Source organism: Battus philenor, unplaced genomic scaffold (genome assembly GCF_028537555.1).
Source record: "Battus philenor isolate CCGP_79_NKW_IND1 unplaced genomic scaffold, ilBatPhil1.0.hap1 SCAF_18, whole genome shotgun sequence".
Classification (NCBI taxonomy): domain Eukaryota; kingdom Metazoa; phylum Arthropoda; class Insecta; order Lepidoptera; family Papilionidae; genus Battus; species Battus philenor.
This window is the reverse complement of record NW_027181680.1, coordinates 233,590-261,524: the sequence shown is the minus strand read 5'-3', so window position 1 is coordinate 261,524 and position 27,935 is coordinate 233,590. Positions and strand designations below refer to the sequence as shown.

The window sequence follows — 27,935 nt, the reverse complement described above, 5'->3', positions numbered from 1 at the left end:
GCATATAAGTGGCGGGTGCGGCGTGGCCCCCGCAGTCGAGCTGTTGGTTCTGATTCACTCCATTGGCAGGACTTTGGGCGAAAGCACAACATTTCAAAACAAAGATGCAGGGGGGCTTACTTGGAAGCTTCTGCTTCCTCGCCTTCCTGTTATCTGCAGGAGTAAAATGTTCAGGTCAAAATTCGCTTAATGCGGAGGATCTCAACGGTAAGTAAAACATTAAAATTATCCATTGTTGTATGGTGTAACAGACCAATGTTCTGCTTGCAAAAGAAAATTTGATTATTTAAATAAGCGTTCACCAATGAAACCTTTTGTATTAATATTTAGGCGGGTTACAAGAACTTTTCGACGACTCTGAATTAGCAGAAGGAAAGTATTCAAGTTCATTAAATTTTGAAGACTACGACACCGAGGCGCTCGGGAAGAACGCAGAAGCGCACGCCGCGGCCGCAGCAGGACTAGATTCATATCCCGGATACGGCTCCAGCCAGGCTCAAGCCCTGGCGCAAGCCCAGGCGTTACAGGACTCTGGATTATTGGGACCAAGTTCACCCAACCAATACGCTGGGAAAGTTCTAAGTGCCGCTCAAGCACTCGCTTTAGCAAACGCTTTAGGAAGCGGAGAAAATTCACCTTACTTATCTAATCTGGTCTCCAAAGGAGCAGGGTACAATAGCCTTGGTTCACAAGCAGAAGCGGATGCGTCGGCAGAATTTCAAGATAAGGCAGGTCTACCTCTGTCCGGATGGAGCGGAGCAGATGCAAGCGCACTGGCGCAAGCGCTGGCAGGAGGTGGACAGGGCTATGGGTCTGCAGATGCATACGCGCAGGCGCTAGCAAACGCGCAGTTGCAACCGGGCTTCAATGGATATCCAGGTGGTGGAGCGAGTTCTGCAGAAGCTAACGCGATGGCACAGGCTCTTGGGTTCGGCTCAATGTCGCAGTCGCAAGCAGGGAACGGGTTAGCCCAGTCACAATCGATGTCCCTGGGTGGGCAGGCTCAAGCACAAGCACAAGCACAAGGACAAGCACAAGCACAAGCACAAGCACAAGCTCAAGCAAGTAAGTTAATAAAATTATCCTAGTGAGTTTCGGTTTATAGCCGCAAGATGGCATTAGATACACAAACGTGGTATCGAATCGCTACTTTAGACTATCCGTTGCAATTTTAATTATTTAACACGATTGAGTTATTCAACTTTCCTATTAAATAGTTAACTATAAAAAACTTGTCACTGTCATAGTGCACCTAAACATTTGGGTACATTCGCCACAGAATAGTTTACAAAGTATATTCACCTTGTCAAAGAGTAAATTATTATTTATACAAAAAAAATGTAAATTGCGTAAATAAGATTTTCTAAATAGAAATAAAGAGCGTTTAATGATGTTAAAATTAATATTATTTTCTTTTTAGATGCACAGGGATCCGCTTACGCACACTCCTTAGCAGGTAACATAAGCATTCCTCTTTTGGTTTTCGGGAGGTAAATCTTCCGGATGTTCAAGATACCCTGCCTCTGGGGAGAACAGGTTTCTGTGGGTTTAATACCCAGTGAAACCGCGGTATCTCCCGGTCAGGGATCACCACGCGATCTTCTTCGCTCTTTGCCATTTTAGATAGTCTTTTCTGGATAGGTAACATAAGCCTACATTCAGTTTACATCATCCTTTCTTTAACAATAAAATCAGGGATAAACCATGTCTTTGACTGTAAGTCGAAACTCAAGAAGACGACTCAACTCACTGAATTCACGTTTGACCAATTCCAAAAACTTTACGTAACAAATTATGACAGCACAAGGGCACATAAATAAACCTTGTAACTTAAGAGTCAGATGGAAAGAATTGTAAGAAATATTTGCTTACACTATGTAAGCACGCCGAAGATCTGGGAAGAAAGCGAAAGGTGAACTTTTTAGTTCCATGAATTTTGACAAAATAAAGACACGGAAATCAATCGAATGGATCATTGTACACTAATTTCTATCGCTTAATTTCGTTGAAATACTGATTTTAAGTTTTCAACAGATGCCAGGACCAGGGTGATCCCTGCGCAGGAGTACGTGCTGCCGTATACTATCCCAGGTGAATATCAAAGACCTATCTAATAACCTTTTTTTACTTCAAAAATATTATACTTCAACTATTTATAAGTCAGGTTAGTGTTTTTGTTAAAATCTAGTGTCAGCGTGGTTGTTGTTTTTAATCGTTTCCTCTGCTATGTGAGGGGCAAGGACGTTATATGGCAAGTAAATGAGTTTTCTTTCTTTGATACTATCTTTTATGGCTTCCTTTTATCCTTGACATATTGTACCTTTCCTCATTTGCAAATCTTCGTCCATACGTCGCCTTTATTCCCTTATCAAAACAACATTCCCTGGTTACAATTATACATTAACTACAACAGATTTTTTTGACTGATTTTTAAATAATATATTTTATATCTAGTATGACACTTCGCTAGGATATTTTGTCTTGTATGAAACCATAAGTCTATTCCAGGGGGACAACAGGTGCTGCAGTGTTCCACGGAAGGCGAGCTTCACAACTTCTGGTCATCGGCGTACGAATGCCTCGTGTGCGCGTGTGTCAACTTAGGCGGGCAGCTGATGCCAATATGTGCCAGTTGCGCAGGCTGCCTGGCTCCTCCGCCACCTCCACCTCCGCCTCCACCACCGCCACCACCACCGCCTCAACCCACAGGTATCTCTCTCTCAATTCATCACAACAAACTCTTTTAACAGAAAGATAATCACTAGGTCGAAGTGACATTTACGTAATATGTTTTGGAAAAATAATAAAAACTAACCAGGCCAAGGCAGGCAAAGCAAGGTCTCGGAAAGTCGATGGTTGTCGTCTTTACTTTATGTTGTGAAAATTAATAGTAAACGACACTTCTAAACATGCACAGAGATTGATTCCACCTTATGCAAAAACTGCTACAGGATTTAATACGTCATATAGAAATAAATCACAAATTCATTTAAACAGGCCGAGAAAGTGAGAACTGAACTCTTTTTCGATCCACAGTGTCATGCGACCCGCTGCCCACGGAGACGCCGTTCGAGAACCCGTTGAACCCGTGTCAAATATGCGTGTGCCACTTGACTTTGGACAACTTCGGGCAGCGTGACGTACAAATCGTCTGCCGGGAGAACCCCGAGTGCTGTAAGTGTTTGCGGTCGCTCTATTTTTGTTTACTTTTCTCCAACGACATCCTTATTTACTTTCCCGATAGGCATCTTAAAAAATGTTTCAGTTAAAAATACATTCTATACATACATATCATTTCTATATTTACTTTAAAAAGTATAATAAAATTTAATTTGAATAGCAATCTGCGTAAGTATATCTCGATCTGTGTATATGGTTTTTGTAAATAAATATAGTTTTTGTATATCCGCATGAGGTATCCTTGTGATGAAGCGATAGCCCCTGCAACCCAGCTCGGCCGTGTTTCACACCGGCGTGGAAATATGAAAGTCAATTTTTTAGTTTTCCTTTTTCGTATTTGCAAAGACTGCCACTCGGCGCCGGCAGTAGGTTAAGCGCGCTGAATTCAAAGCCGTATAATTATGATCCCGCGTTTCGTCCGTTCGTTAATTAAAAAGGATTTTCTCGTTTCATTACAGTGAATACAGAAATAATCGTGCCTATTCGTAAGTGAGACGCTTTCAAAAAAACAGTTTGTTAACTTTAGTTTCCACAAGTGCTTATTTTATCTTCGAGTGTTTTATTTTTAGCCACGAGAATTATACCACCGACTCTGCATCCGAGTGAGTAGCGTTGTTAAATATTTACATTAGGACAGTTTAAGCCCAAAGTATTCTATAGGTCGCCCGCGTTAAGAATGCCGTTGTTCGTCGGCCTACGCCCCATAATCAATCAAATTGTCGCTAAATACAAAGTCAAATTTACAATCACTACTATAAAGCTTACTTTCGAATGCAACAGTAATTTGTTGAACAATTCTTAACGCAGGCGACCTACATTAACAAACGTAGTTTTTTGTAACTAAAGTAACAAAATATCTTTCCACCTCCGAATCGACTGGGAAGATTAGAAAAGTGCATAATTTCAATAGGACGGAGAACCGATCCGCTACGCAGCTCGACAAGAGGTTAGACAATTTACATTAAATATTAACGCCACCATTTGTTAATAATTACACCAAAGAAGTAATCACAGATGAAAACATCAAAAAAGATCAGGTTCTGGCATCAGAGAAACATTGGTTCTTGGAAAAATATATGGATACACTTTCTACATTTTTCAATTTCGTTTTATGGTGACATCTAAATAAAACAGATTTTTGAATAGGAGATCATTATAGCATCATGATAAAGCATAAAAAATAATTATATTGTTTTGTTTGCCCAAACCTTTGCAACGCAACGTGAGGGAGGGTTAACCCTCTTTATATATTATTATCGCGCGTTGTATTTCTACCCGCATAAATAAAAATATCCCTCGATCAGCAGTCGTATGCTGTTAACAGCAGGCCAGGAGTTCTTTATTCAAATTTTTCCTCGCACTGCCTCTCTGTGTGAATCTAAGAAAATGCCTATTTTACACAATTCTACGATACTTGTTCAGAATGCAAGTTAATTCAGAACTTACATCTACAATATAATACGTTATCTGAAATCACAGTGCGGTAAGTACGAGTACGTTTATCTTTACGGCGAATGTTTAACTTAGGTTCCTACAGGCACAAGGTAAGATTCAACAAATATATGTAAACAGATCGAGGTATGCTACAATTGCTATTACTATTAAGTTGTTTCATTAATAATAAGTAGTAAAAGTAACTATATATAAACAATGTTTGATCTATCTCCATAACAACGGTATAATAATAAATTTTAAAAGATTATTGATATACCTAAGATTTACACTAGAAATTAATAAAGACTTGTTTTCTCTCTATTTGCTCCGATAAATATACGCTTCAACAATAAATTACCGCGTAGTAAAGACTTATAAATTAATATGAAAATAAAAAGAGAGTCAAACAACCCAGAATTATAATGCAATAAATTTTAAAAAAGATCTTCAAAGCTATAGTGCAAAGTTTCTTAAGTAATAATACATCATAAGAATGAATTGTTCGTCGGAGCAGCAGTGAAACAGTACAACAGTGCAGTAGTTAAACTGTACAAAAAATGTGAGATGTACTTGGTAGTCGGAGGCGGGTGTAAAACTCTTCTCTGAAGACTGTACTGAATCAGTATTGAGTTAATAAAAACATTTGGTGGACAGTGGACCCAGTGATTCCGCCCCAGCCGCTGCCCCTACCCCTGCCCCTGCCGCCCGCCCCGCCGGCGCCACCTGCGCCCCGCCCGGGTCCGCTGCCGGGACCATCGCCCCGTGAGTACATAAACATCCACTATAATAAACTATTATCAAATGTATATTTGTCTATAAAAAATGAATAATAAGGACGATGTTCTCATAAAATGAATATCCTAGTATTTATTATGCTTGTAAGATAAAGCTTTTTATTTATGTTTAAAAATACTATATAGCATATAGTACATTAGTATAAAATCGTACCGAGATAATCGATAAAAATCGAACATAATCGATTGCGTGGTTAAAATATAAAATAAAATATCGCACAGCTCTTGTTCACTGTGCGCCGATGGCTCAGTAATTAAGATTTAAGTATAACTTTAGATCATATGTTGAAGATTGAATGGCACACATGGAAACATAGCATTTCGGACTTAAAACCTGACAATCTAATTATCTCCACCTATCTGCAAGACCTTCGTGCTTTCTATTTGATAGGAACCTTGTGTCCCAGTAATGTGATGATTATAAAGCTAATACAATACTAATTTAATTAAGGCAATTGATTTGTCACATGGGGCATAAGAATAAAACTTAGGAACTAGATTATCTGAGTTTTGATTTGTAGACAGATAGCTCTCATGTTCCAAATCAAATGCCGGATAAAATATATTTATATGAGTAGAGTTATCAAAATTAAAGATGTTTACTCCTCAATGACAAAGATACAAAGGTAATAACAGTAAGTCAAGTCGCATTCGTTCGTGAGGGATGGCAGCTACGAATCGGAGATTTGAATGCGATCACAACAGCGGCCATTAGCTGACCGCAGCGCCGCAACGAACACCAGCAGATAGTCTAGTATTGCGCTCTTATTGCCCTCGCAGCGCCGCCTAATGGTTATTTAATTCAGTTCCGTTTAATATGCACGAGTCATAAAGATTCTCTCCTTTTATTACGCTCGCTAATGCACAGAGACAACTATATTCTTCTTCGAACAACTTTTTGGTATAATTGTCGACCTTAATAAGGTCATTTTTTAACGCTTTCTTGTCTGCCTTTGAGCACCAACTCGTCTGATGGAAACCGACGATGTGATACAGAAACCTCTTTAATTCTGAAGATACCTGGGTCATAATTCCAGGGAAATAATTAAGGCGCTAGATCGTTCCGTAGTTGAATTATGCGAATCAGAAACGTGAAGTCGAAGCTCTAGCTCATCTGCCAACCTTATGCATGGACGTTATACGATCTGCTTGTCGATCCATGGTCTGCTCTACAGAACATTAAGGCCTTCAAGCCATCTTTTAATTAAAGCTAAGCACTATGTGGCCTGCACACTTAAACACACTAATCCGCTGAACTATATACCTATTGTAACACCTTGCGAAACGGGGTCAAAAATAAAATATATTAAAAAAATAAATGTGGTAATCAGGATGCAGGGATTGAATTTTAAAGTCCTTCGTGGGGCACAAATATTGATTTTAAAAAGAACTCCTAACCTAAAACTGCGCACGCTCCTTCGTCGTTCAAACGTCGTCTGTCTCCCTTCCTCTTACATGCCTCTCGCTTGTACCATCTGACGTTCCTATTCACGCATGCTCTAACGTTCCATTCTACATAAATATATAATAATTTGTCGATCAATTAGAGCTCTGTTAAAAATGTTTACGTTGAATAAATAAATTTTATCTTTATATTTATATCGGTATTTCCGCTCGTCTACGGGTGTGCTCATTTATAATTCGATCTCGTGGAGAAATTTCTCCTACATGTGAGCTAATCAATGAATGTCTAAGATTCAAGTACAAATCTATTTCGTCAAATGTGTTATCTAAGTTGTTTCAAAACTACTAACCTACTATTCATCATCATCATTTACAACTTCGACTGTATCTAAATATCTTTATATTAACACAATCGAAATTTATTGATGTCGTGTGCATTTAGACCATTTCTTAAGGTTTCCTGCAGTTTTGTCATACACAATTTTCAGATAGCTCATGCCGACCGTTCGTGCCCGCACAACCTTTCGATCACCCATGGGACGAGTGCCAGGAGTGCGTGTGCACCGAGAGTGAGGCCTGGGGCATCATCAATGTCGAAGTCTCATGCTACACTAAGAGCTCTTGCTGTGAGTAACCAATTACTTTCACATAGAAAATTTCTGTCTATTTCGATTCACAAAACTGATTTATATATACGATCACACTTGCGTACCTAATTTATTTATTTATTTCTTTAACTGTACTTCATACAGTTCTTAGCTACAAAATTTAATTTAAAACCACAATGAGGTTCTATAAAACAATTCCATTTATATTTCTCTGTCATTGAAGCCTCCAAAGCAAGAAACAAGTCAAGATCTTTACGTATCGAGTTTGCTTATTGGAGTTTTTCCTAACCGTTAACTTATATTTGTTCGGTACTTTGATGATTCGAATGCTACACACGCGACTACAAGTTGGTGGTATACTTATATTTATTATTCGAAAGATTTGTTATTTTAACAAGAGATGAAGGATTATGTTCAACTGACATTTAAAGTTGTGTATTTCGAAATAGAGATACCAGAAGAACCCAATTTGATACAAACTAGCTTAAAACAGAGCTTCTCCATAACATCTATTAGCTCAAAAAAGAAGAATGAAGTTACGGAAGTTCCAAAAACGTCCCGATCTATCAAGTTTGATATGTGACCACTTTCAAACAATCTTTAATATTTTAGACCAAGACGTAGTGAGTTTTTTTGACGATTGCAGAATACATTTTCTTTATTCACCACATATTTATATAAATACATCTTTTGCAGACACTAGCGGCTAGTGATAGTGGTAGCAGGTACCTTGCCTGTAAAGATTGAATCTGATATTGAAGTTAAATGTGGTATAAGTTCGGTATTGTAAGAGTGTAAATATAAAATGTACATATGCTGGTTTATCTATTCCAGGCATTCAAGAACCTCCGCAGCCGCCGCTACCTTTGCCTGCACCGGGTAATTATATTTGATAAATAATTTACATTTCTTTGGCAATACTGGTTACCAACTTCAAATTAAGAAAGTGGGAATAAGGAAACGGGACTAGGTGGACGATTTCCGAGAAATGTGACTACATTATATAAAAAAAAACTAGCTGTGTCCAGCGACTTCGTCCTCGTGGATTTTAAAAAAGAAAATAGTTCATTTAGTTTTTTTTTTTCGTTATCATTTTAATTGTGTGAGTCGGACATGAATTTCACAATACATAAACTAACACCCACAACTCGAAATGTCATCATTCGTACGCTATTTTCGTTTCAATTCAAATCAGCACAAACTGCCTAATATATTAAATTCATTTGAATGACAATGCCGCAATCTGTCAAAAATTTGTCATTGATATCTACTTAGAAACCTACGTGGACTCATGCACAACAACTTTGCTAAAAATCATCACACGATCAAATGCATAGTTTATGATTCTATTAAGGATATACAGACAAACATTCATTTTTACACATACGATTCATTATTACAATCCGAAACTTTAGAATAAATTAGCAGAAAATTGCTCTACGAGCTATATATAACAACGTCTATTTTTCAAACATAGAGGAAATCATTAACGTGAACTTTTTTTAAAAAAAGGGACAATTAGATTCTTAGTTTTTTAAAATAATAATAAATATACTGAAATAATACACAATCCAACAATTTATTACTGGCGTACGCTGGAAGCGACATTAAAATTCAAAAGAGTGTATCGCGTACGAGACAGATTCAAATAAGAAGCCCCTCGGAGAGAAATAATTGTCTTGGACAAGAAATAATATACCAGCTCCGTAAACCCACGCGGAACGATACCGTCGGGGACACAAAAAATGTCCACCTACCCTCCAAACTGTATGCGATATATCAAAACAACAAACGAAGTAAAAATTTATGAGAGAGCGTCGCAGCGACGGAATTGACAACAGGCGCCGCCACAGGTGTCGTTAATAAAATGATGAAAATTTGGCGCCGGAGCGGCGGGTAGCGCGAACGAAACGATTTGAAACGCACACTCCGATCCAAGTAACGAATGATTCCAAACGTACTCTGCAGCAAAAATGTTTCATTTTGATTCCATTCTATTCTATTTGGATTCTATTTTAATTAATACCGCAAAAGCGGTACCGGTTCACCGCAAATTGATACGCACTGTCTGCGGCAGTATAACCACGCCATTTTGGAATGTATATTCTAAGCATAGACACTCCTGCACTTGTCACCTTACATTACAAAGCCTCCATGGTTCCGTTATTTTAGGAGATATAAAACCTCTCACTACGTAGTTTATTATACACGTAAGGTCCTATGATTAAAAATCTAATTATATTAAACGTTTTTTCATTTTTTTCAGCTCCTTATGGAAACATTGTTTATATCGGTAAGTGTCTTTCAAATTACATAAAATAAATACTAATATTATATGTTATAGCCATTAGAAAAGATTAAGAAATATTTTTTAGACATTTTTCTTGTCTAGAATACTAAGATCAAGGCACCAATAAGTTAGATATACTAGTGTTATCTGTAAATACAGACATTCCTCGACAATGCCGTCAAAACGCAAGCGGCAGGGAATTGATCATAATGATACTTTTAGCTCGTCTGATATATAAATGTATTACACGCATTCTCAATTTATGCAGTCTGGGATTTATTTCACAGTGATATTAAATTATTTTGCTGTAAGCAAAACGCATAAGCGTTTTACAAGTTTCTAGTATAACGTATTACTATTCAATTTTACCAATCACTTAAACCAATGGCCGTTGGGACCAAAAGGTTCCCGAGTGGCGACCACTAGCTGATAGATGTGGTGTGAGTAGACCCTCCACCGAGTGGACCGGTTACATAGCTAGGTCGCGGGCAGCGCAGGACCAGGCATCATGGCGATCTATGGGGGAAGTCCATGCCTTGCACTTAAAGTCAGCTAGATAGGATCAGGGATAGGATAGAGTAACACTCTTTTGACATCAGGTCTGCAAAATCTGTAAGCCCAACTGCCAATGAGCTGACCAAATTAGTCGCATCGGTAACGGCGGATAAAGAAATCTCATAAAATGAAGGCTGTGTATAAATGAACACGTGAATAGAGCTTTCCAGGCGGACCCAACATCTAAAAAAATTGAAAAAATGGCATAGTATCGTTTCGGGTCAAAAGCATTAGGGTACCTGCCGATATGGTTAAAAAACTTAACCCAAATAGAGCATATACGTAACGTTTTCTAATTAAAACATGTTCTGCAAGTTACTTTCATAAATTAATCCAATGCTACCCTCTGCTAGTATATTAGCATGCTTATCTCACCGTATGAAAGTAGGCTTGAGGATAATAAATCAATGCGTTGGAAACAGAACCGCGCTGCCGCTACCAACAGCCCCTGCAGCCGTTCGTGATCGGCTGCAGCATATGCACCTGCGAGACCGTGTACAACTACGTCGTTGCCAAATGCAACCAGGACCCCAACTGCGGTAACTCCCACTGACATTATTACGATATACACAACTTACAAAAATACATAAAATGAAATTCATGACAAAACTTATCAAGATATTGACAATTGACCACACTGGACTTCATTAATTTGATACTGTTTTTTTCAGCTGTGAGTCCGTTCAACGGAGGTGCATACGGAGGCGCGGACGCAGTCGCTGAATCAAACGCGCTTGTGTCATATGGCTCTAATCCTTCTTTATACTCTTTCCCATCCGCCGTCGGGAGCGCCCAGGCATTAGCCGATGCCTCTGCTTTTGGTAACGCAGGCTCATCCGCCTCAGCATTGGCTAATGCAGAAGTTGGTGGTGGTGTCGTACCAGGACTCGGTTATCTACCTGGACCATCAACGGGATTGGCAGAAGCAGAAGCGTTAGCCAATGCCAACGCTTACAGCGGTTTATCCGAATCCGCAGCGTCAGCGGCAGCTAACGCGATATCTAATGCTGGATCAAATCCTTTACAATCTCAAGTTTTACCGACTTTGGGCCCGGCATATCCAACAGCAGGTCCCGCTGAAGGCTTTCCCAATTTAGGCCCTGGATATAATCCATTTGTTTCCAGTCCCGGTTATCTGCCTGGAAGTTCAGCGTCCGCGGCAGCAAATGCAGAAGCATTAGCTGGTTACAATAACGTTAATAACCCGTATCTTCTACAATCTCCACTATACAATCCAAGCTCTATTTCATCAGCGCAAGCAGACGCTCTGGCTAATTCAGGATTATCACCATTTTCTGGAGCGTCATCGTCAGCGTTTGCTGAAGCTAATGCCGCAAGTAACTCAGCAAACCCGATTCTTTACCAGCCGTATTATAACTTACCACCCACAGGCAGCTATCCCTCTGGATCATCAGCGTCTGCACTGGCCAATGCTGAGGCGAGTAGTGGGCTAAATTATGGAGTCAACCCCTTGACTTATCAACTATATCCAAATTTGCAAACTACCTATCAACCTAGTTATACAAATTATGGTCAATTATTACAAAACGTTTTCCCCGCGTCAGCGCAGGCCGAGGCCGCCGCTAATGCTAATGCAGGGTATCCATACGTCCCCGGTTATCAGACCGGGTCTTCGTCGGCGCAGGCAGAGGCTATAGCGAACGCGAATTTAGGGTACTCCCCTCCGTCCGCGTACCAAGGGTACCTGTTGCCCGGCTCCCCGAGCAGCGCATTCGGCTCCGCTAACGCGATATCCGAGGCGTCCGCTAACGTCAACTCATATCCTTACGGCGGCTTCTCGCCGTACAGCGCCGCAGAAGCCGACGCGGTAGCCAATGCTAACCTGTTTTCTGGACTGGGCACAAATCCTGGATTCGGTGGTTCACAAAGCCAAGCAAGTAAGGTTTTACATGATTTATTTAATTTTTTTTTTTGAATTACCCTCCTTTAGACTTGTATCATTTTAGTTTAATAATCATTAGTTAGTACAACTCTGTCACTGGAAAAGATCGTTCTCAGATATATTACTGTTTATCGTTGCACTAGACCTATCCATTTATATATCTTTCCTGCACACTTTTGTTGATAATTTCAAATAAACTTAACACTTAGGAGTCATTGTATTCCATGTACGTAAGGTCATTGAGGTCTGACATAAAGTCGATTTCATTTCGATAACTTGTTCATCCAATCCAACAACTAGCGAATGTTAATGTCTATGATCAGTACAAGCTCGCACACATACAAATGACGAAGCTCCTAATTACATATTCATAATCCTTCGCCTTACAGGTGCACAAAGCCAAGCGCTAGCGGGGCGGCCTTTAATAAGATCGGGTGAGCAAAACTAACATTTTATTCGTTGAATTATTAAGTAAATCTCTATTTGAGACATCAACACGGAGCTTTTATGAAGACCGCAGAGGATTCTCGGGAAAAAGTTACAAAACTTGACAAGTACACTGTCGACCCCGGAGGCCAGCCAGTAACTTCGGGGTCTAAATTAAAAATATATTACGGGGCAGATTGCGTGCGGGCCGCATGTAAATTCTATTTAATCAAACTTCAGCGACTCCCTCTGGACGTCACTACTTATTGAATTTTTTTCGAGCACAAACGCGATTCCGAAAAAGATTTTCTCGTAGGCAGTTCATATTTGTACAGTCCCACCGGAGGCCGTGTCGTGGTGCCTTAATCAGAAAATAGAGAGCCGTCGGTCAAAATATTTCTGCTTTGTTGACATTGGAGGGAAAGTAGTAACAATATTTTCCTCGACGCGCTTTAAATTGCGAATATGGACAGTTACATCATGAACCAAAATAACTGTACCTGCTATCATTATTATTAATTTAGCCATAAGCCATCCGCTACTAGACATATATCCCCCATAGATTTCTAAAAGAATCGGTTGGAAGCGGAAAGCTTCCAGTATATTCCTATGATCGTAAAAAGGTCGTCAGTAGATCTGTGGTCTCTACTTCAGAACCTTAAAGCCAACCTCGATGCCATCTGTTCTACGCGCTACTTGGCCTGACCAGTGCCACTTGAAATTTCCAAACTTTCGTTCGTCTACGGATCTCTACATTCTCTCTTGTTATGAAAACGTGATGTAATGAGGCTAATGTGGCTCAACGTGAGAGACCCCTGACAACATTTTTACTGCAAAGTCGGTGACCGTAGCTTCTTAAAATGTTTAACAAGATGAATAAGCGATTGCCAGCTCTTCTTTCGGTACACAAGTATGGAGCGGTAGAGTGGTAGAGTGGTAGAGACCACGAGGAACCTGAGCGGTAGTTAACTGTGGAACGGTTTCGTAGGGCGCGGGCTGTGCAAGTACGTGGGCGACAAGTACCACCACAATTGTCAGGCTTGCCACTGCGTGCGGGGCGAGGGCGGAGGACTCGTTGCCATGTGCTTGAGCACTCCTTGCGGGTAAACAGTGAGAAGATTGAACGCTATCAACACCTTGAGCAATCTATCGAACATTCTGATTCGACATCTTTTCTTATTCTATTCCTTTTTTGTACAATTTCTCTTGTATCAACTGGGCCTAGGCTTTAACAACACTCACCATTTGGCGGTCGCAGACAAGTTTCTGGACGTCCTTCCGTACTTATAATACGACAGTTAGGTTTCATGCTTCAGGTTTAAGTGCCTGTGAGACATAAATAAATCAATTTATACTAATATTTTCCATTTAACATCATGTTATTATAGATTATATATATTATATTGATTATGATATTATCCGTTGCAGGAGCGCCCGCAAATGAGCAGTGAGACGTAATAGCCGTAAGCAGATGATAAGACGACGACGGCCGGCGCACAACGAGGAGCGATGATGTTATTTTTATAATTCGTGTGATCAGCAAAGACAAGGCGCGCTTGACGGGGCGGAATACATTTAATAAAATACTTGGCACGAAATTACATTCGTTTTAAATGATTAGCAAATAATCTTTATACACGAAGATCCATCCACATGGAGATCCACAGAAAACGAATGTAACAAACAGGGCCCAGCGGATTAGGAAGTTGTAGTAAGCTGGCCTTACAGTTCTGGTGAGGAGATAACGGAGCGGCAGCCTTATCATAGGACATCCACCGCCCAAAGGTGGTGACCCTGTTAAGGTCATCAGACAACGCTGGATGCAGGCAGCTCCAAGTCTTTCTTATTGAAAATCTTTTAGGGCAGGTCTTTTAATTGATAAAGCTTCTTTGTCGAAATTTTTAACGAGTTAATATTATTCACACGTTAAAATTTTTACATTTCTAGACAATCATCCTGTACATGACTTTTTTAATACTTCATGATAAAGTGCTTAGCTATAATTGAAACATATCTAAAGCGTAAAAATCTTTATTAAATGTTGCGCTAAATTGATGGAGGGCCCCGGGTGAAATTAAAACGGCAAGTTAATTGCACCTCGAGCATGTAATGAGACAGCTCGCGGGGCGGGGCGCCGCGGCCGATTCCTTCGCGGCAGCTACTAAGACGGATCTCGGGAATTAAACATTTTGCGTCGCGGATGTTACGAATTAAACGTATTCTTAACAATTTTATTACACCGCGATAAATGCCAAAAGCACGAAAAATTACGATATACATAAGGTTAGCAATGAAAAACAGAGACGAGTTTATTTTCTCTGTTGGCAACCATCTACACTTTAAGCAGACACTCCCTTAAATCACTCTTAAATTTTAATAAATAAACACTAACAAAAAAATCTACAACACCAAAGGATTTTTTTTAATTAATTGTAATTTGTATCGCTAGTGTTTTATTTGCAATATTTCTTTTTCGCTTTTACCGAGCGCACAGTTGGGGAAGAGTTGCCGCTATTCGCAACAGATCTTTCTTCTCTCAGCTGCGAATCACGACAGCGTTTTCTCATTATTTACAATTTTATGGTAAATACAGCCAAAATGTATACATGTAAACAACACAATTTAAAAGTATTACTCAATTATACATTAATTGGTACATTATTTTATTTCAAGTCGCTGCCCAAGCGCTTCAAGCAGTTAAATGCCTTGAGGTTTAGGACAATGTGCCGGGCCAAATCATCAAAAGATTCTGCCGTAGATTTTTTCTTGAGGAGGTCCTATTGGACTTAAAAACTTATTAGTTCAACAGAAGTATATTAAGGTTTTCACATAAGGTCACCACGTGGTTACGTAAATAGTCAAAAGTCGGTGCTGTGGAGTGACCAAAGGATATCACGGAAGGATATATGAGTGTTATATTTATGTGCATTCTTATGTAGTATATACTTTTGTACTAAAGTATGATAAGTATGTAACATAGACGCCGTATCTTAATAGAAGTAGATAAATAACAATAAACAGAGTAGGTTTTGTTGGCGCGTAGAAAATAAAATGAAATTCATAACAATATGATTGAATCATTTGGTAGTAATATATAACATTCCTTTAAAAAGAAGCCGGAGGATACTCCACAAAGCGTTCCAGAAATGAAAGCCTTGTTGAACGTGTAAACGAAACCTTTTACAGGCTGCCGAGTACACAATATTTCTATTTGGAAGCGGTACAATCGTCTATTGGAGATTTATCGAGCGCTGTAGCAATACAATAACCATTAAAGTTATACTGGCGCGTGTTCGCGCTCGCGGCTGGCAGGTGTGTACCGCGGCGATGGCCGGTGCGCTCGTTGTGCTTTTGCTTGTTAGATGTAAGTCCGACGAGCTTTCCTATTTTCTATTTAATACACCAGACTGAGCTTTTTTTTACAAAATCTGTTATTAATATCTGTAATATTTAAGTAAAAATATTGTTAATTAACCAACAACGCTGATAATTCATTGCGTATTATATTTATATTTTCAGCAAAGAGCTTTAAAGCGATCTAAAGTTGCACATAAAGTAATTATTACAAAAATGTTATTTTCTTTAGAAAACGACTGGCCTGTTACTTCTAGCAGTACAAAATTTGCGGGAACAGACAGTAAACAATAAATAATTTTAATATCTATTACTACATATTTACTAATCAATTTTTACAAGCATTTTTCTCATTACATTATCATCACGTACTTATTATTTCTGAAACTGTTGAACATTAATTGTTAGCAAATGAAATACTTACATCCATTTGAATCTGTTACTCCTATACCATCCATACTATATATATAATTAATCTATCGAAAAATAAATTGATAAAAAACTTTTTACGAACGGCATGTCAATGCCGAGAATTACATTTAAGTTTCACAATGTTTAACCCCGTGTTTAGAGTAATAAACATAATTAAAAGATTACATATATATTTATTGTGATTTTAACAAGTGTGTCAGTTTTACAGGACATAGAGAAAAGTCAAACGGTCTGTTCTTTAACATCTCGTCTAGACAATCGCGCACCCGTCCTTTTTCACTGCTCACATACCTTAGCCGGTGTCTTGCAATTCCTTAACACGTTATTCCAATTTAAAATATCTCTGTTCAGGGAGCCTATTCACACACCCATCCGAATCGTCAATTATTTTCACATTACAATTTGTTAGCTACCACCAGCTCAGAATACCGATTTGCTAAACAGATCCGACTAGAAACTCAAGAGTTGCTCTTTTAAATGTAATTTAATAATGTTTAAGATATATGTTACAATATCATCATTTTATAAAATAAATTATTTAGTACAACTAAGTGATCGCACCGGAAGTCACAATTTTACTATTATAATATATATTTCCCGTTGCGTAGCGTGGCAATGCTTAGATATAGAACAAGCGGTTTAGCGGCAGGTACGTCCGCGAGCTGCCGCCGCAGCCGCCGCTGATTATGCGCATATTCCCGCATTCTTGGGCGGGCGGGATTAGCATGCAAATGCATGCGGGCGCGTGATTTCATACGGCGCGATAACGCGGCCAAGCAAAATTCAAATCATACATTTACGTGCTCTAAAACTCTGTTAGGGCGATATTAAATTAACGCCGAGTCTACTGAATAAATCAACCGACGCGCGGGGGAATCACCGCGGCGGTTCAAAGCGTTGGCTCTACTTGTGCGCAGCAAGGAATGTGATACCCGGGAATTCACATTTCATCACGCCTCTAATGTTATCTATAGAGTGTCATGATTCAGCTTGATTTGATTTATATATACCCAAAGTAGTGCGCTACAATAACACATAGTAAAGAGCAAAAAGAAAAGAAAGTTTCAGATAAACACAAAAGTTTGAAACTAAAAAATGTTTCCGTCTTGTCTTTAAATATTTTATTAAATTAAAGTAAATGTATCTATTGTTAGTAACTGAGTGTTGGAAGAAAGGCGTGACTCCGTATAATGAGCTGCCTTACATCGAGGACGTGAAGCAGGCGCCGGGCTTCGGCGACGCAGAGCACCGCGGCCCCGAATGGTACTCCATGACCTCGGGCGAGCGGGACATCTCCAAGAGCCACCCCAGCAGCGAGTCCACCAGGTCACTCACGAGATCTTTGTCATAACTATTTTACATCAAATAGTCATAATCATAGATTCGAAGATAAAATATGAAAACAATACTTTAGTACTCCTGAACAGACCATGAATTCAATTAAAACGTCGATTCGTGACTCAAATATTTAAGAACCATCAAAAAGAACTAAACATATGTTAGAGTGTAATCATAATTTCAGTCACAAGACGTCCACCGCTGGACATGGAATTCTCCCACAGATTTGTTATAAGACCGGTTGGAAGCGGCTTGCAAATCAAATAAATGCAAAATGTAACCGAACAAATAATATTATGGGCTCGGAATAGTACGTATTGTTGTAACCAATCTTTATTTAACACTAGCTGTGCCCGCGACTAAATCCGCGTGGAGATTACAAAATCATCAAGTTTATTTAGTTTTTATTTTTCGTTAAAGAATTTTTCAAAAATAAAAGTAGCTTAAGTTACACTTTATTACAACAGCTACCTGACAGTATAGGTCTCGTCAAAATCGGTCCAGCCGTTTCAGATATTAGCCGAAACAAACAAAATATTTAAGGTTGTAACTTTTTATATGTATCGTCAATACATTTATTTGCATGTAGTAAAAAAAGGTTATTTTAATAATAGAACATGAAACTCCGGTTTTATTTATCTGTATACATTAACTTAAAAAATTATCAAAGACAGATTACTTTGAAATATTTTTTTTCAATTGACATTACGAGCCAATAACTTGGGAAAGTAAAAGTGTATTAGCGCAGCCAATAGTTAGTTAAATGAAAGTTATATTATTTTTATGAAAATTATTGTTATGGTAATTATTTGGGAAATAAATAAAGTTTTAAATTAAAACTTATTGTATTTTAGCAATAAATATGTTTTGAACTCTTTTAATCACGATTTTTCATTTTTTTCTAAACGAAAATAATGTTAGTGATTGTAAAGTGATCATTATAATATAAAAACCTTTTTTTTTATAGAGCCGTATTCATGACAGTTCAAATTCTATTGGAACAGCTTGTTATATAGCTGTCACCGATGTAATGCCTTAGACTGAAACCTCATATTTACGTATGATACAATAAAATTAAAGCTTATGTAAATAGATAAAAAAATTCTTTCACACCACAAGAATACACACAATTACTTATACAAAATAATACACACAAACTAAAGCAGAAGACAAATAGGCTGAACTAAAACAGAACAAGTCAACATAAAGAAGAAATACTCTAATTGTATATTAACAATATATGCCGCAGTAGTATGATATAGTCTTTTATGAGATTGCTTTTGATGGTATCGAAAATACAATACACTACATTTATATTGCAACAGTAGAGAAACTTGAATAGTAAGATGACGGTGTGTTCGCAGTTCCATCAGCTCAGGGTCGCATCACAGTTCCACCACGATGAGCGCCTCCTCCAAAGAATCCAACATCGAAGAGAGAGCGTGAGTGTCGAATCCATTCTGACAAAAATTATTCTAATATTTTCACAGCTAAAATTCCAATATTATAAACAAAATCGCCATTCGTTTCAAAACCTATGTAGATTTACATCGATAAATTTGAAGCTGAACGAAGAATTTAGTCGCAACGGAATAATTGAACACCTGATACGTTCCAGGGACACGTGATTAGTATTAAGTGCCTTTGTTCTACGAAGGGTTTTCCTAATGTAACATTAAATAAAACATTCCATTTTGGTCCAGCCTTACGAAATTACAATTGTAGCCATTAGATAGCGGTTATGGTAACAAGGCTGTATCAAATTAATAGCAACCTTACATAATAAGGTATCTAATCAAGAGTTCTGAGTCTAACACACTAGTATCTCTGCGAAATATCCTCGTGGATATTCAATTTGAATCTGAATGCAGAACACAATGCGTGGCAGCGTAAACCGAAGTTTTCTCGAGGAAGCCCTTTGGTTATTGTAACGTCCAAACAAACGATAAAAAAGCTCAACAGCCTCTCATTAAAGTTGAAAACACAATGTAAGGCTAGGGGCTCCCGAGAAAATTGAACTTTGAACTTGAGATTTTGTGCTACTAGCAAACAGCAAAAGCTATGTCAATAAATGGTACAATGACCTTCTGTAAAAAATCTATTAGCTAACAAAGGTACATGTTCCAGAGGGCGTGTATACCGCACATGCACGCCATGCGCGCATGACATGCTGAAGAAACACACCAACTTGGGCATCAAGTGGATATGTGGTGGTTATCAGCGAGCACGCCGCACCTTCAAGAGCGAGTGCATGATGCGATACAGGAACTGCCAGGACGGCACCAGTGGGTACTTAATTATGAAGATTATAAAGGAAGAAGCTGGATGCAGGGTTTCTGTTATGATATCTGCAACAACATTATTATAGACGCCCGCTGTAAGCTTCCCAAAGATTGTCAAAATAACTGATCTCGCCCTGCCTGAACTAAGCGACTTTCCGTGACTGTTACTATGTCATCGGGCCACCTATAGTAGACATTTACATGCGCTATTGAATCCAAGATTATTTTAATACTATATAATAATAAGCAACCATCGGCTCTGAATGCTACTTTGCTCAAAAGAGCCAGCCTGAAATTCAACAGTTGCTCTTTTAAACGGAATTTAACATTTTTTGATGTGTACATTATAACATCGACCATGTAAATGAGTCAAACCTAGTTCCATACATTTCCATCAACAAAATACTCATGAATACTATAATAAGATTGATTTTAAAATATATATTTTAATTTATAATATAACGGAAGGTCTAAGATATCTCGTGAATCTTTATTATATAAGGCATTTGTTAACTATTAGCTAAGAAATCTGTTTATTATTAATAAACAAGAATAGCATGACACATAATTTGTCAAAGAAAACTGTAGACATTTCCTCGAGGTCAAGTGATAATGGATAACAAGCCAAAATAGCGAAGGCAAGATTACTTAGCTTTATATAAAATATTTAAGTTTTTTGTTATGGTCGTAAATAGTTTTGGCAAAGTGGCTCACAATTAGACAATCAATGGGAGACTATCGGCTCAAATGATGATCATATCTTGTCTGAAGGACTTACGTTACTCATTTTAATATTCCATATTTGATTTGCTTGCAGTGTTTGTGAAGTTAGCTGACAGCCGGTGCAAAAACGACACATATTATGGACGACATTGGTTTTACATTTACAAAGTTTGATACCAACGTTCTGTTTCTATTAACATAATTATTTGTGTAAATATTAAATTCTTAACACTGACAGTCATTATAGAGCCTGAATATAGATCCTAAATAAAAGTAATGTGTTTATTGTATAAAACTAAATATTATTTTGCTTTTTGTATGATTAATAGATAAGGTTTTTATAGAACTGTGACAATAGTATATATCAGACATAGCATGCGTCAGTTCTGTGTTATTCTGAGACCGAAACAACCAACAATAGGTGATGTTCCAGGCTGCTATAGTTCGTATTTAATGTAAAAATACATGTATATACAAGTAGCGACATCAACCGGATGCATAGATGACCGGATGCATTCGTATTTATATATACCATTCTCTTTACAGTACTTTCAACACACTCTTTTCGTTTAGAGATCCTAGCTTTGTATTAATCTATGCAAGCGGTTGATAACACTAAATACCTGATGAATAAAGTCAGAATGACATTCAACTTTTTTTATATATTTGCTACTTGTTAGTCTCAGCGACTGCTTCATAAATATCTTCAACGCTTGTTTTATGATTTACTGTTTTTTATTATAAGGATATATATTCCATAGACATTAACATCCATGCTTTCGTTTTCACATTTACATTTAATATTTCCGAATTTTTCTCGTTTTGCATGTTACAGTATTCACTTTCCTACACTATTTACAAATTTATATTGTAAACTATCTAAAACTAAGTTCTAGTTTAAAAATATTACGAATATATTTATTCATTGTTGTCATGTTTATTTTTAACGACGACCAAATATTGTCCAGTTTTTGAAAATACGTTTCGTGAGTCCACTTCCTCATCATTTGTTTTCTGATATGTAATTAATTATTATTTACACAGTAAAATATCGTGATACTGAAATATATGAATAGAAAACCTATTTAATGAAAAATAAAAGTAATATATAATAGAACAATTGGTAATCAGGCGTGGTAAGTAAATGTAATCATTGCGTATCTAAAAACGATGAAATCGACTAAACGTCCTTATCACGTGCGATATGAACGCGAGGAATATCAAATTAAATTACACCGGAGCGCAACGCGTTGGGGGCGGTGCGATAAATAAAACATACCGCGCGCAAATCGGGAGACTAACCATTTGCCGCGCGCCCGCGGGAATACTAAGCGTTATTGGGAGACACCATTAGCGGCAGAGTCCGTCTGCGTGTTACACTCGTGCGCGGCCGTCGCGTGGAGTCCAGCTCTCTCTTAACTCTTTCAGTTGATCATCAAAGGACATTAATCTAGTAGTTGACACTGACCCAGATTTACTAAAATAACACATACCAGCCGACAAGATTCTCAAATTTGAAATACTATAACGCCAGCGTTATATCAACAGGCAGGATACACACAGAACAGATGGTCACTGAGACCTTAAGCTGTTCAGGGATAACCACCAAGGTCATCAGAAACTAGATTCTACCGGTTCTGTTGGAAATACCGGTTCTGTTGGAAAAGACCATGTCCGACGGTAGACGAACTGCTGAAACAACGACAATGATCACAACCACATAGGGCGAAATCCGAACCTGATACCGATCATCGGGAGAATTTTAGTAGAAATTAAATTGTTATATTCCCAAATGGTAGAATACATAGGGAGAATCAAAGGTTATTACAGAAAAAATAAGAGACTGAATTTCTCAACGAAATGTATCAAATGAAGAAGAAAAGACCGCGCCCAAAATAGAGACAGGTAACAAAAAATATATTATTCATTTTTGCTGTGACAAAACTCACAGACATGGTTAGAGTGTGTTTAAGAAAACTAAGTCCAAGATATCAGCGGCCTCCCATTCCGATCATATGCTTTATGATTTAGTAGGTCTTCGAGAGAACTTTCAAGGTACGGAAACTATGAATTATAAAATGCTTAATTCTAGATCCAGATTAAAAGTAAAAACAGGGGACCTTAAAAAAACAAGTAAAAAGTGCATTGTTATTCAAAACAATCCGCTTCAACCACGTCACAAATAGCGTTTTCGGTGGAATTAGTTAACAAAATGTACGTACAATCTTTACATACATTTCAGTCAAAGAAATAAAAAGGTGAGTAAAAAATTGAAAGCTTTTAAATTGTAATGCGAAATTTTAAATGAAAATACGAAAACGATGTAAATTCAAGCGAATACGTGATGCGATATTGAAAATTGCGAAGGAAATAAAGGCAGGCGGGGCGACGTTTCGTAAATTCATAAAATCGAAACACCGATAAACGCATTCGCTGGCCGGCGTGGCGACGCCCGGGCAGAAATATCACGAGCTGAACAAAATGAAGCGGATCGTCATACTCGTCGCGCTCGGTAAGTCGAGCGGCCACTTTGAACTTGGACGACAAACTTCAGCTCGCATTTAAATATTTATCTGAACGATGATTACGTCCGACGAAAATGGATGCACATGCTACAATAACTTACTTTAATATGTCTTCAATAACACTTTGCAGCCAGTACAGCGATAGCGTTCAATGTTAAACCGGAAAACAAATCATCGGTTGACGCCAACAATGAAGCCAACACTAAAATAACTCGCAGAAAAGAGTTAAAAACGAAGAAAGGCAGATCCACATCATCTTCTGGAGACGGTGTGTAGATCATTAAACGCCGTAATGTTATTATTATATAGATAAAATCTATCAGGTTTTGACGGAAATTAAGCTGGTACTACTAAGACCCTTCATAAACAGATCTAGCGTGGATATAACATGTGACGTTTTAATTAGAATTACAATGGTAAGATTATTTGTATTTAACTACTGTCTTCAGTATGCAATGATAACATGGGAAAGGTAGTATATTTCATTTTTCAATATTATTGCAATCATTATCACCAAATTTAACCATAGTACTTCCACTGCTAGATACAGGCTTTCCATATTAACTTCCTATAGGACGGTTGAAAGCTTCCTAGATCCAGCGTACATCATCAGCGTACAATATATATAGAGATGAATATTGGGATTTGATCTTACGGTGCGATTACCAGTTCATGCTCTCTACTCTAGAATCTTAAATTCTCAGTGGCCATCAATTTAAAACGATACAATTAAAAGGATAGATGTGAATAGAAAACATACTTCGAATACTTTTTTTAAAATAAGTATCCCACAAAGTTTGATACTGAGTCTGTTTTTATTGCTCAATACATCTTTAAACTTAATAACAAAATGAACAATACTCGTTCAAAATTGTATATTGTTATAATATTTTTATTGAATACGATTCTCGTCGCTTTAATTTAAAATATCAATATGGAGGAACGCAATTTGATTCTTCAATTTGTTGTTATCAAATTGAGCAGCTCTGTCTGAATGTCTCAATGAAGCACGCTTGTGATCAATAAAATTGATTTAAAATGGTAAATATACATGAATAAAGAAATAAATAATTGAATAGTTCAAGTAAAACTGATCAGATTGGTTACTTGTAGCTAGCTCCAGTAAAGCGTCGTCCGAGAGCTTGGACATGAGCGGTTCGGACATGAGCTCGAGCGAGTTGTTCAAAGTGAAGAAGGGCATCATACCAAAGTCCAGCATCGAGAGAACGGGGTGGTAAGATACGGTTAAACAGAAAGTCGGTATTCAAAGTTTATTGAGTTCCAAAACGAACTTCAAAAGGTGCAGTGAAATCAAAATGTAGGCATTAGGATAATCAAATCTTTAAAGACGGCGATTCCTTGTGATCTGATATCCAACATTATTCTAAAATTAGAAATGATTCATCGAGTATTATCAACGATTTAATTTAAACAGACGTAGCGCCTAAAAATAAGGTTACTAACATAGATCTAATGAACATCTAATATTATGTTGACGAGGCATAGCGATTACAATTATTAAAAGATACATTAACATGTAGAGAGGTTTTAATTTTATAAATGATTTGTCAGTTTTGTCTGCAGATGTAGCTCGTAGTTAACTCAATAATTAACGCGGTAACCCATCTCACTCGAGCTCGTGTTAATTACCTCGCAATATCGCTAACAGCGTCGTCACGTGGCGGCGACGCTTAGAAAGGATTTACCTCATTTCGTTTCATGCCGACGTTTACATATAGATTCATTATCAAGATGAAACTGTGACATTAAACATTTTTCCTAATAGCTACTACTATTGTTATTATTTTTAAATATGCGCTGACAACCTGTACATAAATGCATATATATTTTTCATACCTTATGTGTGTGACTTCGTAGTGTCAAAATTTAAAAAAAAAACTGTGTTTGGCACTAATCGGTGTAACATTGCTCCTGAGGATGCCCCGTGGAGGGGTGAAACGCGTGTTGAGTGGTTTATCGGTGGTATTTGTGTAATTCGCATTGTTTGGCGCATGCGCATTTATCAGCGAGCTGGCGGGCGGTGCACTTTATTGCACGACTGCTACTGCATTGGCAGAAGTAGCTATATATTGGTCCTTTTCTTACTTAGGATGGACTTCCGCAAAATAACGCCTGAATCCATTAGATATGAAAGTTTTTGGCCTGCATCCAACGAGTTTCCGCCCTGTATATATATATACAAATGGGTCAATTTTAACAGGAAGAAGTGGCATCGCAAGTGTCACAGGTGCCTCGACGACATGCTGCTGAAGTGGCGTGACCCCAGGATACAGTGGATCTGCGGAGCCTACCAGCGGGCGCGGCGCTCCTTCAAGAGCGAGTGCATGATGTTTTATCGAAACTGCCAGGACGGCACAAGTATACATATTTACTCATTTTTAAACAGTATTAAGGTTTAGCTTCAGTCGGTTGGTACCTAAAATCGGTAAGCGACAATTACTAAAGTGCATATCTTAATAAGTTAAAGGAGATTTTAATAACCGAAAATATCTTCCGGATAAAGAGTTGACATCTCAGAACTTTTTTATTGTATTCAGTTTATCGTTATTTACAATTTTCTTTTCGTTATAGACACCTTTACCAATTTTTAGAAGCCAAACTGCTGTAGCAACTTCCTTTGTTGAATAGCACCAAAGGCAATAAAATTTTCTATCACATTGGAATGGGAATGGGGTCAAAGGAAATCCGCAGTCAGGAGCAACACGAAGTGGTCACGTACAGATACAGCAAGAATGATGGAGAAAGTACATATTTATACCAATGGCCCATGATACAGTAACTTCGACAACCAGCCAGTGTGTTTTAGTATATTAGATTCTCTCATACTTTCTCCTCTTTATTTATTTACTCCTATCAGAAAGCAGAGTATCTATATATATGTGTAAAAATCCTCTCCCCTTCTCTCTAAAACATCGTATTGAGTTGGTTGGAACAATCGAACTGATGTGAGTTATCAATCAATTCGAATCCCAGCTGCAGAGCGCGTGTACAACCAGCCTCCATAGATTTGAACAGGAAACAGTACATAGACGACTAAACACTAAATAAACAATGTTTATCTAATAACAAATACTCAGATACAAAGTTTAGTTATCACAATTTCATTTCGAAACAAAAACTATGGTATCCATTGAGCTGGTGGCGCGTTTCAGTGTTCGTGGAGATACACAAGGGACGCTGCAACAACGACAGCGCTGGTGAGCAGTTCCCGCACGGCGACCACTTCTTCTACGAGTACGCGGTCTCCCTCAGCGAGGAATCAAAGAAAAGCTCCGGCACCACCTCCGAAGAGAGCCACGTCCTTACTTATTAACAGCATTAAAATAATATTTGGGTTCTTTATTTCTTCTCCTCTTTTTTCTTCCAGCATTTCAAACGTACAGAGCAGGGGAATACAATACTTTGCGGGTTCAACCGAAAGATCGCTGTGTCCGGCATTTGAATATGTCATCTCCAAGTCCTCATGTATGTATCTATGATACATATCTTAAGGTTGAAGGAAACTAGTAAAACGATACCAAAAGCCCTGTACTGTTCCTTAGGTACTTCGTTCAGTCGTCACAACTCGTGGCTGTGATGCTGATGCTCTTTCGATCTCATCCCCCACCGCCGAGATTTCCTCTGGCGCGGTACAGCTGTTCCAATAGCAGTACAGTTCTTAGATCCGCTGAAAGATCATTTCAATTTTAGAGAAAATAATAAGCATTGGATCGATGGACGACCTTACTGGGACTGTATCTTGACTACTTAGGATTCTTACTCGTCATTAAAAAGCACGTGGATCCATCGGCATACCGATATTATGGGAGTAACAGGAGATGGTGTAACCTGCTTCGAGATCCAGGTTTATGGAATCAGATTAGTGTACTAGTAAACTTTCATGACGATTGGTCCGCAATTTGAAATTTTTTGAAGCTCTATCAGTTCCAGGATTAATCCGAGTAACTTCTTTATTCGCAATAGCAGTTAAAATTTTATTTATTATAAATTAAATTCTCAAATGACGGTTTGGTTGGCTTGGAAATATCTCCAAGGTATTCTCGAAAGATGAATTGTCTAGTAACATAATTGTTTCGCTCCAGCCTGTACCACAGCGGGTACTCAATCTGGGTGTTCCGTACGTAATGTACGTCGGGTACATTCAGCACGCCGCCTTTTATCTACATCGGCTGTAGCTGCACGGCTTGTCAGGACTCCATTAATCGCATGGAGCGAGTAATTTGTCATACACTAGTAGACAGACCGACACAATGTGACGCTAAGTGGAGCGCGCGTGTCGCCTTCTGTGACTTATTACGGGGGGATACGGTTCATTTTTCTATATTTAAACGTCCCATTATTGGGGAAAGGAAAATCAAGACGGATTTGCTTTAACCGACACTGTGAATGTAGTGTTATGGCAGCAAGTATTACGTTCACTCTGTTTTCGTTACAAAGTTCGCGGGCTGTAGGTTCCTGAGGTGGTCGATACTGCCTTCATTAAGTGTTGAAGCTTTTCAAAGGGGGAAGGGGAATATTGCTTAAACATATGGCGTTCTTTTATTTTTTAATTAATTATTCCATTGACCATCTCCTACGAAAAATACGTTTAAAATTAATAAGTGGCGACCACGAACAGGTAGACGCGATGTGAATGACGACATAACTAAGGTGTAAGTTGTTGTCG

General features: G+C 38.2%; 4 protein-coding genes across 5 annotated transcripts in view; 3 read left to right on the top strand and 1 right to left on the bottom strand.

Moving 5' to 3' along the window:
- The window catches only part of LOC137920437 (dystrophin, isoforms A/C/F/G/H-like), a 508,054-nt gene that overhangs the window by 284,532 nt on the left and 195,587 nt on the right, over positions 1 to 27,935 (bottom strand).
- On the top strand, positions 10 to 14,192 carry LOC137920434 (uncharacterized). Its single transcript, XM_068763800.1, has 17 exons — positions 10 to 207; positions 331 to 1,065; positions 1,421 to 1,456; positions 2,035 to 2,091; positions 2,509 to 2,709; positions 3,037 to 3,174; positions 3,639 to 3,665; positions 3,750 to 3,782; positions 5,269 to 5,376; positions 7,301 to 7,438; positions 8,255 to 8,299; positions 9,687 to 9,713; positions 10,688 to 10,804; positions 10,937 to 12,163; positions 12,558 to 12,602; positions 13,583 to 13,697; positions 14,023 to 14,192. The coding sequence occupies exons 1-17, from the start codon at positions 105 to 107 to the stop codon at positions 14,036 to 14,038; spliced, it is 3,168 nt and encodes a 1,055-aa protein (XP_068619901.1). The 5' UTR covers positions 10 to 104; the 3' UTR covers positions 14,039 to 14,192.
- Positions 16,996 to 20,904, top strand: LOC137920344 (uncharacterized). The gene is made up of 5 exons (XM_068763644.1): positions 16,996 to 17,029; positions 17,535 to 17,706; positions 19,083 to 19,160; positions 19,846 to 20,007; positions 20,818 to 20,904. The coding sequence occupies exons 1-5, from the start codon at positions 16,996 to 16,998 to the stop codon at positions 20,834 to 20,836; spliced, it is 465 nt and encodes a 154-aa protein (XP_068619745.1). The 3' UTR covers positions 20,837 to 20,904.
- Positions 21,986 to 26,595, top strand: LOC137920257 (uncharacterized). 2 transcript variants are annotated; one of them, XM_068763540.1, is made up of 6 exons: positions 21,986 to 22,628; positions 22,816 to 23,235; positions 23,379 to 23,516; positions 24,362 to 24,482; positions 25,470 to 25,627; positions 26,422 to 26,595. In XM_068763540.1, the coding sequence occupies exons 2-6, from the start codon at positions 23,205 to 23,207 to the stop codon at positions 26,580 to 26,582; spliced, it is 609 nt and encodes a 202-aa protein (XP_068619641.1). In that variant the 5' UTR covers positions 21,986 to 22,628; positions 22,816 to 23,204; the 3' UTR covers positions 26,583 to 26,595. The 2 variants fall into 2 exon arrangements, with proteins under 2 accessions (XP_068619641.1, XP_068619640.1); XM_068763539.1 differs by having other exon boundaries at positions 21,986 to 23,235.